This window comes from Microcaecilia unicolor, chromosome 7, assembly GCF_901765095.1.
Source record: "Microcaecilia unicolor chromosome 7, aMicUni1.1, whole genome shotgun sequence".
In the NCBI taxonomy this organism is placed as follows: domain Eukaryota; kingdom Metazoa; phylum Chordata; class Amphibia; order Gymnophiona; family Siphonopidae; genus Microcaecilia; species Microcaecilia unicolor.
This window is the reverse complement of record NC_044037.1, coordinates 74,998,221-75,010,135: the sequence shown is the minus strand read 5'-3', so window position 1 is coordinate 75,010,135 and position 11,915 is coordinate 74,998,221. Positions and strand designations below refer to the sequence as shown.

Here is an 11,915-nt window from a genome sequence, read left to right as displayed (position 1 = left end):
AAATGTACAAGCATTGTGCAGTTCAGCACACTATTAGTTGCCAAGTTCATACAAAGTTAATTATGTTCAGTGGAAAACAAATCTGTTGGCTCAGGCTGCCTGCTATGTGAATATTTCATCATTGTTTCATTATTGCTTGCTACCACATATTAAATATGGGCATTTGCTTTAAACTTTGATTGTTTTAATTTGTTTATCCAGATCTTATATACACATGGTTTGCTTTTTAAACCCAAAGGTGAATTCTAAGGGTGGTTGAACAGTTAGGTATAAACTGTGTTGTTTCTGTCTTTACTTGTTTTTGAGTGCTTTGGGTCCTGCTGATCTGTACATCTGCTGTCTGAAATTTTGGAAGATGGAAATAAGGAAATAAAAATTAAATTTTGGATGTACTTTGTAGAAGTTGTTGTTTACTTTTGCAATGTGATGGATGCATGTTTTGGTGTGTGCATGTGATAATCTTTGAATAACTGCCTATACTTATGGCTATGATTTCTGAACATGTGGTATCATTAAAGGACAAACTTTGAAATGCCCAGTTGGGTATATATGCTAATCTCAACTTTGTTAAATGTTTCAGACATATCCATCTATTTTTCCCATGATATAACTGAATTCTATTATTCTGCCTCACTGTATTTCCAAATGCAAGACATATTGAAACTGACTTTGCTTGGGATAATGTGTGATATAAATGTAAAAAAAAAAAAATCCTTTATCCTCCACCTTTTAAGACACTGCCTACCTGCTGGATAGTGATGGCACAAGGAAAGCAAGTTTGGTCCAGTGAAGACTAACTAAAAATAACCTGTTCCTTAGCTGGGCCCTAATATTAGCATATTGAAAATGCGACCATACTATGCCTCTGTAATTATGTTCCACTAATAAGTTAAAATGGTTAACTGCATTTCTTGAATGGATTATATAAACTTAAGATGCATGACTAGGGACACAAACATACACTTATTTATTAAGTATCACAATTCCTCATGTACAGCCACAAAACAACCTTTTAGGGTGGATAGTTTCACAATATGCTCCTTTTATTATCAACAAGGTAGAGATAAGAGTTTTCAGTTTTGGCACAGTATAAGTCATCACAAGAACAAAATATAAGAAAATCAATGGGTTGCATTAGGGGCTTATAGCCCATTTAGTTATGTTTAAACAAAAGAGATATGCATGAAACAAAATATTTATTTTTATTTTGATTTATAAAACCACTTGCCCCTGAAACAGGTTCAAAACAGAATAATCCTTTTGTGTCTCTAAAAGGGAAACTTCTGCAAAACAGGTGAAGCTGTGCCCCAATGAAAGGAGAGTTTAATTCTACTTCCATTTCACTATATTCCATCTTTATTACATCAAGCTCCCCAAGGCAGATTACAACAACAATTAAAGATGAACCCATCAGGAAACAGGATATCCTCACTGAAATCTTGTCATCTGTATTGTATAGAAGAACAGTGAAGCAAAATGAGCACACATCAATTGCTGCTTCTACCAGCTACAATAATTTTTGAAGCTGTTTGAGTGATATTTAATTTTTATGTCTTTCTCCTTTACTTTTTAAGGCACTGCCTAGCGAACTGAAACAGCTTTAGACTTGTTACAGATGGACCAACAATAAAGAACGACAACGTTGATGCATGCAGCAGCTCATAGGTTTACGTGCTTTGTTTTGAGTGTATGGCAATGACGGCTGTGCGAGGAGTGGAAACAGAGATTAACCGAATTGGCTTCCTTTCTTACAGTGGATTAGATAGGCTCACTTCCACTCCTGTCTATTAAACCTCCTTGGGAGGAAGCACTATTTCCATCTCCCGCAAACCTCGTGTTCCGGTGTCCCGTTCTCCAGGCTCTGACGCAACTTCCTGTTTCAGTTCACGGCAAGGCGGACAGGGAATCGCTACGGGAGTGGGACACCGCCGGCCGGAGAGGGAAAGGTGTGAGATTGTTGGTGAGTGACCTCAGGTATGAGTTTGACAAGGGGCGGTGAGGGAGAGGTGTCGAATCGCGGACAGCAGGGGAGCGGAAGACCGAGGGAGCAATGGCAGGGAGAGATGACCGGTCCCCCGATCGCGTGTGAGGAGGGTGCTCGGCGTCTGAGGGCTGCTTAATGCGCTTGGTATCTTTGATGTCTGTTTCTTATTTTAGTGAGCGTTTTTATTGCTGGAATTGCTTAAAACGTGTCGTGTTGGACTCTAACAAAAAAAGGGAAGATTTTCATTGTTAGAATTATAGTAGTGTATAATGATGCTCCTCTCATTATCATTATCCTTTTTCATGTTGTTCGTCTTTAGGTCTATTGCTTTCCACTTTCATGGCTAAAGAGGAAGATTTGTTTTACAGTGAACACCCCGTGAGCGCCAGTGAAGATGAGGTAAGTTCATAGTTTGATGTAAAATTTTCTCTGCCCCGAAGTGCTTGTGTTTTGTATGAACTCTACTGCATCAGAGTAGTACAAGTACAGGGGACATTGTAAAAGCTTAAAAGCTGAATCTGCAGATCCCTGGGATCTCCTGGATCTGTTAAGTATCTCAATGATTGTGGAACAAAAAAGTGAACTTTTAAAGGTTTACTAAGAGGATCCCACAGTATCCTTGTTTACCTTTTGTCATAGTACATCTGAAACGTGCTTAGATCATCTTTTTAAAGGTAAAATTATATAATATATAGTTTTCCTCTAGATAATCACACTCAGCACTGATGAAGGCTTGCAGGAGAGCTGTATGTGGATGTCTGAGCCCATATAGTGCAACTTCAAAATAATCCTCTACAAATGAGTATATATCAAACTTTTTAACATATCCAACTTACTTCAGTCTTATTAAAAGTGAGAGAAAAAGCCTCAACTGACTCTTTTTTAGCTTCACAGCTGATCACTTTCAGGAGTTCTTCCCTTATATATTTTGATTGAGCCCTTATAACATAGTAAATGATGGCAGATAAAGACCTGTATGGTCCATCCAGTTTGCCCAACAAGATAAACTCATTATACATGGTATGCGATACTTTATACCCGAATTTAATTTGTCCTTGCCATTTTCAGGGCACAGACCGTAGAAGTCTGCCCAGCACTGTTACATAAGTATCACCATGCTGGGACAGACCAAGGGTCCATGGAGCCCAGCACCCTGTCTGCAACAGCGGCCAAAAGAACAAACAATTTGTCCCGCCCATCCCAGAAATAGTGGATTTTCCCACGTCCATTCAATAACGTTCTATGGCCTTTTCCTCCAGGAAGCCGTCCAACCCTTTTTAGAATTCTGCTAAGTCAACCGCCTTAACCACTTTTTCCGGCAACGACTTCCAGAGTCTAACTATGCGTTGAGTGAAGAAACATTTCCTCTGATTCATTCTAAATTTACTACACTGCAGCTTCATCGCATGGTCTATCCTCTAGATTCTGTATATGGCACCCAAAATTGTGTGGCCAACTTTAGGCATGCTTCCAAGATGTGAATGCAAATAAATTGGGGTATGAGCTCTGAACTATCAATAATTTGTGCTGGCATTTACACTAGGTTTCAGCAGGCATTAAGTCAGGCGCCCAGAAGTTAGTCACAGTTAGGTAGTACTCTGTAATTCTGTGTACAACTTTCTGGAATGCAGACACACCCATGGCCATTCCCCCTTTTGAGATGCGTGCCATAGCAGTTAGACACTGTGCATTATAAAATAGCATGTACTCAGATGTGTGCACAAGTTTTAATGCGTGCCAATTTTCAATAATTGATTGTTAGCACATAAGAACATATGATATGCTGTCCTGCTCCCCTAAAAACATTTTTATGGTTGGGTATGTGGTGTTTGAGGTAAAATCAAATCCATTACAGATGAGAAATCTTCTATGATGGGCTGCCCATTCTTGTGACTAGCTTCATGCTTCTATGACTGAGATTTTATGGCACAGCTATATAGGATAAAAAGCTTCTTTTTTTTTCTTCTCTGTTCATAATGCAACATAACGTTTATCATTTTCTTTTTATAGTATTAAATTTGATGGTCATCTTAAACTGCTTAGTTGCCCTAATGGGTAGTATATCAAAATTGTAATAAACTGTAAACAAAAGATTGCTTTCTACCAGCTATTAGGCTTAGTAGATGGTTTTTGGAGCATGCTTCTAAACAGTTTGTATTGTGTTGGAGGTGTGATTTAAGTGTAGCAATGACATCACTTCTGCTTGACTGGCAAAGAGAAAATGAAGAGCTTCCCCCTTTGTCATCATTTGTCCTCATTTGCTTCTCTTCTAGGGGGACAGCGATGAGGAAAGAAAGCATCGCAAGCTTCTGGAAGCCATTGGCTCTCTGGATGGGAAGAAAAGGTATGTTTTGCTCACATTGCTGTTAGTGGTTATGGAATCTCAAACGCTTGAGGGTTTGGATTGTTATGAAGTCTTTACCTAGTGCAGAAGGTTCTCAAGATGTGGTACACATATCCTGGGGGGGGGGGGGGGGGTATATGAACCATTAGCAGGGGGTACACAGTGCCTGGCAGCACAGCAGAACCTAGTGCTGCATCTCTTTCATTCTCCCTTGCGCCCCCCCAAGTCTTAATTTACCTGAATTGCTAGCAACCCAGTGATTCATGCAGACAGGCTTGGGACCTTTGCTAGGCCACACCCTGCTTCCTTGATGCATCTTCTGTTTCTTCAAGGGCCAGGCTGCTGCTACTGGAAGCAATCCAAGCAAATTAGAACAGACAGAAAGGGGTGCTGCTGGACTTGGGGGGTGGTAATGAGAGGGAGGGTTGCTGCTGGGCGTAAGGGGGAGAGGAAGGGGTGAGAGGGGATGTTGCTGGAATGGAGGCCGGAGAGGGCGAGGAGAGAAAGAGACAGAGAGAAGGGATTCTGTAGAGATCCTGTAGCAGTCCCATGTGTCCTGTCTTCTCACAAGGTGATGTTTTAGTGTTTTGGGGTATAGTGTAATATTTATAGTGCTATCCTTTTACTCATAAGGTTGTTGCTCTTTGAGTCCTGGGAGTTAGTGCTGTGTTTTAAGGTGGATAGATTGTGTGTTGGCCTTACTGAGGTGGTATCCAAACTTTAATATAGTTTTAGTTTGTCAAAACATCAGAGGGAGCTTTAGATGTTTTGCAGTAACTGATATGTATTGAGGTGCAAGAAGAGCCTGTTAATCTTGCAACTCCCAATCTCATGAGCAGCAAAATTGACATGTTCTCTGAAAGAGAGGAAGGAGACAGACTGGCTGAGGGCAGGTGGGATGTGAGAAAGGGGCAAACTGGCTGAGGGCAGGTGGGATGTGAGAGAGGGGAGGGCAGATTGGTTGAGGGCGGGCGGGATGTGAAAGAGAGGGGGGGCAGACTGTGACTGAGGGCAGGCGGGATGTGAAAGAGAGGGGGGGGCAGACTGGCTGAGGGCAGGCAGGATGTGTGAGAGAGGGGGGGCCAGACTGGCTGAGGGTAGGTGGAATGTGAGGGAGGGAAGGGCAGACTGGCTGAGGGCAAGTGGGGTGTGAGGGAGGGCAGACTGGCTGAGGGCAAGTGGGGTGTGAGGGAGGGCAGACTGGCTGAGGGCAGGTGGATGTGAGAGAGAGTGGCAGACTGGCTGAGGTCAGGCACGATGTAAGTGTGGGAGAGAGGGGCAGACGGGATTTTGGGGGGGGGGGAATAGACTGGCTGAGGGCAGACGGGATGTGAGAGATAGAGAGACCGGCTGAGGGTACATGGGATGTTAGACAGAGATGGTGGGATAGATTGACTGAGGTCCGATGGGAAGTGAGAGAGAGAGAGAGGGGGGCAGACTGAGGTCAGGCAGGATGTAAGAGAGGGGTGGGCAGATTGGCTGTGGGCAGGCCTGTACATAGGTGTAGGCATCATCTTCAAATGCTTTTTTCATTCCGCTTTAATTCATTTTTTGCCTCCAGCCACTTTGTGGTCTTCCTTCTGCTGCACTGAAACAGCTCAAAATGAGAGCTTGGGAAATATTACAATATGTTGGCAGATGCAAAAAAGGGAATACTCACAGCTATTGTTCTGTAAGAACTTCTTTTTTGTTTCAAAGTTCTTATGTGAAACCAACTTCTCTCACCTAATTTTTCTCAAATGTAGAATGAGAAACCACTTCTGTCCAGAAAATGTCTTGATTATGGAATTCATCACACTGAAACTGAGATTGAGAATTCTTATTTCATCCAAAAAGCCCATCTCCCATTATAACTGTGAAAGCATCACCACGTGTTGAGGCAGGTGGAGACCCACTCGATGCATTCCCACTCCTAGTGTCTGTCAAGGGTCTTGTAGCCAGCGGGGACTGATGTACCCAATACTGATGTAGAGGATTTGGACCGAGCTCCAAAAACTCTCTGGCCAGCTGTGATCATTTCTTCATATAAAGATAAAGGGGGTATGTTTGGGCTCCAAACACTGAAGACACCAACAATGGGTGTCTTTGCCAGAGATGGTCCTTTTGCACTAACACAGTGCTTAAAGCCACTGAGAAGCTTCAGTGACATAGAAAGAAAAATTACCGTGGCCAAATCAAACGACTCGATAGTGACCCTAAAAAGGGGGGCTAAGCACAAGGAAAAATATACCCTGAACGGAGCTCAGGCCTAAGATGGCCTACCAAACGTGGAAAAAAGGAAACTTAAATGCAGGGCAAAAAGGTGCTAAAATTATAAGGGAAACAAAAACTCCAAATGGGGGGAAAGAAGGAAAAACCATGAGAAAAATCCCGTAGGGAAGGTACAAAAAATCGCTGCTGGAAAGTAAATGCACCAGACACTAAGGGAGCCGTGAAACAGCGCGTCCTCTCCTCAAGGCAGATGGAAGAAGACTGCAGGTCCTGTGCTGTCGCAGTGGCTGGGAAGGCACTGTCTCGCACATGTGCGGTGGAAACTCTGCGCATGCTGTTCTGAAGTTGTAATATGTCCGCACCGGGCGACGTGGATGACATCACCCACATGTGAGAATATAGCCTGCTTGTACTCAGAAAATACGCTATCAAGCTTTCCACACCGGGTGGCTTGGATGTTTAGTTTTCTTTTGGTTTGTGCATAGAAAGGTGCCTTGGTATATTGAGGCCTATTTATAAAAAATAAAAGTACTTCACAGAAGTGGAGAGCTTTCCCATAAAGACCAACTGGATTTCTTATTTAATTTTCCCAGAAAAAAAATGAAACTAGATTGGTCACTGTGGGCAACTTTTGTGGAGAACATTTTCTCCTATTCTTATAAATAGGCCCCATCTGTCTCATTGTTTAATTTTTACTCAGTTTATATGTTCAAACATTTTTTTTTATTTAACAATTTTAACAAGCTTTACAAGATAAACTTGCAAATAGAAATACAGTGAGAGATTGAATACATCTAAATCATAAGAAACACATTAAGGAAACTTTAATTACAATTTATCACTTCCTTAGACCACAAATTTAGTGGGGGGTGGGGAATGATTAACAGATGAGGAGATCTATAGGAAGTAAAAAAAAAAAATTACTGTTGCAAAATGACTAGACATTTTTATTGAAAATATAATATAATTGATACAAAACAGTAAACTGAGTTGCAATTTGTTGTGAACATCAATAGCTATTAATTCCCTTGTAAACCCCTCCCCAACTCTCCCATCTGATGCCCCCCCCCCCCCCCCCCCCCCCATTTCCCCTGTGGTGCAAACAGTTATGCAAGATGCATATAGAACATTATGACCCAACCAAAATCTTACGTATTTGTTAACATGTAAATAACACCACACTACCTGCCAAGGGGCCAAACAGTTTATATGAGAGTGAAATATAACATCGTGCCCACTGTTTTGGTCTGTATGCAAGTTGCAGTGACCCGTATTTATATATATTGCCTAGTTAGCTAACTTTTTAACAATAAAATGTCCATTTCAAAATCTCTGCTGCTCAGAAATTGGGGTACTCAGTTGAAATTTGTTTGACTTGTGGGGAGGGGGGTACTTAGCTTGAAAAAGTTGGGAAACACTGACCCAGTGGGACTTGCTTATGCTAAGTAAGGCACAGTATTTGGCCACTAGTCATTCCCATACAGCCAGTGGCCAGAAAGGCCTGTTTTAGAAAAGGAGCAAAAGGGTCTCCTTGTAAACTGGTACTGTTCATTAGAGAAGTTATTGCAGCTAAAAGGTGAAAAATATTTTGTTAGCATACAGATTTTTTTTCTTATAGTTTATTTGTTAATTACAGGAGGAAGCTGGGTGAGAGAACGGAAGCCAGTCTTCAAGTGTCTGAGTTCAGTGTCAGCTCAGAAGGTGAGACCATTCTTATTACAGATGTGTTGAAGACAAGACCAGAGTTTGGTTCTTACCTGGCTGTCCTTTTATCTAGGATACATCCATGAGTCACAGCTGAAGAGATGACCTTGTATACTATGTGGTAGTAGAGTCTGTAACACCCAGAGTTGGTCCTGTTTTTGTGCAGAAGTGTTGGGTTGGTCTTTTTTTCCCTCTCCCATACAGGTCCCTTTGTGACTGGGAGCGCCTCTCTCTCCTTGCAATTTATCATCCATGGAACAATACTAAGCATGGGTGCATAGAGCAAATGTCCCTACAACATTTTTTTTCTAGTCTAGCATACCCTCAACTCCCTTGCACAGAGGCACTTACTAAGAGAAGATGGAGGCAAGCCACTACTGCTGCTATCATCAAGGGAAGTCTTCAGTCCACCTGCACACTGGCCTTCCACCACTAGGGGACATCAACAAGTAGCTTGTCTTACCTGTCTCTGCTGTCTTTACTGCCACCTTTCTTGAAACTGGAACTGTGCAGGGCCAGCAAGTCTCGTCAGACTAGGGGGCCTGTGCAGCTCTGATTTCAGGAGGGGGCCAGCAGACAAAGATCGCAGGAGGGTAAAGAACACTGTTTACCTAATTCCTCTTGCTGCGTGAGGGAGGGAATGTGGTGAGCATGGGGGCGGCACATAAAAGTAATGATTTTAGCAAAGGTAAGGAAAAATGAGATCTAATAATGAGTCTGCGTATGGCAAGGCTGTGGGGGATGTGAGACCCTGGTGACACTGGCCCAACCTCATGTGCTGTATTTATATCCATTCTTTTTCCCCATGTTCCTAACTATGGCCAACAAAAGCATACAGAGCTTTGTGCAGAGTACCAAAAGAGACGATGGGGCTAATTTTCAAAGCACTTAGACTTACAAAGTTCCATAGGTTCCTATGTAACTTGTAAGTCTAAGTGCTTTGAAAATACGCCTCTGTCATGCAGGAGAAAGGATATGTTGCCACTGAAGCTGTAGACTCCATCTTCGTTTGTCAAGACTGTAATCTCCCAGCCAACCATCAAAGGAGGTTTAAACCACTGTATATACAGCTAGAACCTAGACTCTGGGGTTACTGTATTATCCATGCTTCATAAGCATAGGCTGTTGATTTGTTCCAATCTTTGGTAAGGGATGAGAGATGCTCTGTTCTAGCACTTCATTTAAATACAACAGTTGTGCTCTCAAAAATCAAATGTACAGAGGCTGGAGAACTGAAATAGAAAAATTAACCTGAAACAGCAGAAAATATTAAAAAGTAAACACTGTAAAAACATGAGACATGGAATGTAATCTTGAAGACGAAGTGCTGAAGCTAGGGTCTGGCACGTGAGTGAGAGGATACTGGAGTCTGGCTTTACTGCAGCTCTGTGAAGTCCTGATGGGCAGAACCTGTATGTTTGTCCATGTTTATTAGGTTTAGATCTAGAAGAATATTATTTCTGCTAATGGGGAAGAAAATGTGAATGTTAACGCAGAATTAGCTTTTAAATTATATAGATATAGAAAGAAACAGAGTAGCATAGTAAAATAATGGCAGATAACGACCTGCATGGTTCATCCGATCTGCCCAGCAGTCACATTATCATTTCTTGATTGAATCAATGTATTACTAACAAAGCATTTTACTCATTAAGTTCCACTTTAAGATGTCTTCCTCCTCCTCTTACCCCACCCCTACCCCACACTGAGATACACAGCACCTGCGCTCATAGCATAAGAGATGAATGTGGTATAAAATATGCATACTGTATTCTGATCCTTCCTTGCCATTTTCAAGGCTCAGACCATAAAGTCTGCCTGGCGCTGGCCCTTCTTCCCAGCTACTTGAGTTGCCATAAGAGCTCACTCTAACCCATCCTGATCTGTCTTGCTGTATACAGGACACAGACCATAGAAGTCTGCCCAGCACTGCCTCAGTTCCCCACTGCTGGAGTTGTCCTTTATAATTGAACTCATAGCTGTTGATATGTTAAGCGTTTTCTTTTGATACTTTGCTCTCCATGCTGAATAGTATAGTTATTCTCTCGCCCACTCCCAACATACAGTCCAAGGCTATAGTGTTGCCTGTCAAAAAAAAAAAAAAAACAGAGCTCATATGCAAGTGATAGGATTCTGCAACAGGCACTTAATAAATGAAGGTCATCCCATCTGCCTAAATACCAGATATGCATACCCACTGGGGAGGGATTATGTAAAACAGCTTTGAACCCTTGTCTCCATGATCTGACAAACTTGTATCTGTGCATCTTCTGTGATCCCAGTGACCTGACATCCCTCTCTACATCCTTGGCCCCAATTAACTTTATTCCTGTCTTTACTTTTTCTGAAGGTGCCAACAACAAGATCGAACTCTCAGAACTGCTGCAGCCCATAAAGGCCTCATCCTCATTAGTAACATTGAAGAAACAACTGAATAAAGTCAAGCATAATGCAGCGGTGGAGCTGCCCCTCAGCAAAGAGGAGACTCAGAGGGTATGTAGGGAGGGAGGAGCTATGATCCTTATCACAGGTATGTTGCACAGAGCGTCCTAGGAATTGCTGCTGCTTTACATGACAGCAGAGTTTGGATGCAACTCGTTACTGAGCCCATTTATTTTATAGATCCAGCAGTGTGCTGGCAAATGTTTTGGTAGCATATCACTGACGATGGGGGCAGAGCTCAATTTGTACAAGGAACTGCCTTTGGGTTTCCTGTCACTGCTAGGTAGGGAAGGGAGATAGCGCTGGGTGAAAGACCGTTACGCCCAGAGGGAGGGGATAGAATGGAGGAAAAAAATGTCTGCAGGAGGGTAGAGGGTGTAAAGTAGAATACGCCTACAAGGAGTTCAAGAAGTAGGGCATGGTGGGGGCCAGTGTCTGGAAGAAGGGGGAAAAAAAAAAGGAAGAGAAGTTAAAACATAATAATAGATGAAAAGAATAAAATTAAAATTCTGGGACAGAAGTCAGGTTAGGGTGGGTAAACACCCAATTTCAGCTAAGCTTCTAAGGAATGGATCCACAGAAGCTTAGCTGAAATTGGGTGGCGGGGGGAAGAGGGGTTGGTGGTTGAGAGGCTAGGATGGGGGAGGGCAGACGTATACGGGGTCTGTGCCGGAGCCGGTGATGGGAGGCGGGACTGGTGGTTGGGAGGCGGGAAATACTGCTGCACAGACTTATACGGTCTGTGCCCTGAAAAAGACAGGTACAAATCAAGGTAAGGTATACACATGAGTTTATCGTGGGCAGACTAGATGGACCGTGCAGGTCTTTTTCTGCCGTCATCTACTATGTTACTATGTATGTAAGTGAAGGTGTGGGAGGGACACTGAATGAGAAGTATGTCTGTGAGGGAAGGTGTGGTTGAAGAATGTTCGTTGTTGGATTGGTCTTTATGGTCCTTCTGACTTTCCTCTCGTACTATATCTGCTATGGATAAATAGAATTTCAGTATCCAACACCATCAGTCTCTTTTCTTTCACTGGTCTAAAGAACTTTCCTTCTATTTCTATAAACTTGCAAACATAAGTTATAGCAGTGTTTCCCAAGTCCAGTCCTGGAGCACTCCATTGCCAGTCAGGTTTTCAGGATATCCACAATGAATATGCATGAAAGAGAATAGCATATAATGGAGTCAGTGCATGCAAATTTATTTCTTGAGATTTGCACTACCAC

General features: G+C 42.5%; 1 protein-coding gene across 2 annotated transcripts in view; it reads left to right on the top strand.

Annotated features, from left to right (window-relative positions):
* Positions 1-1,873: 1,873 nt before the first annotated feature.
* Positions 1,874-11,915, top strand: part of UTP14A (UTP14A small subunit processome component) — a 54,624-nt gene continuing 44,582 nt past the window's right edge. The window contains exons 1-5 of one of the 2 annotated variants that reach the window (XM_030209501.1): positions 1,874-1,960; positions 2,304-2,383; positions 4,258-4,328; positions 8,176-8,240; positions 10,594-10,736. In XM_030209501.1, coding sequence (XP_030065361.1) covers positions 2,324-2,383; positions 4,258-4,328; positions 8,176-8,240; positions 10,594-10,736 — 339 coding nt within the window. In that variant the 5' untranslated portion in view covers positions 1,874-1,960; positions 2,304-2,323. Of the gene's footprint in view, positions 1,975-2,303; positions 2,384-4,257; positions 4,329-8,175; positions 8,241-10,593; positions 10,737-11,915 lie in introns of both variants that reach the window. The other variant, XM_030209502.1, reaches the window with a different exon arrangement.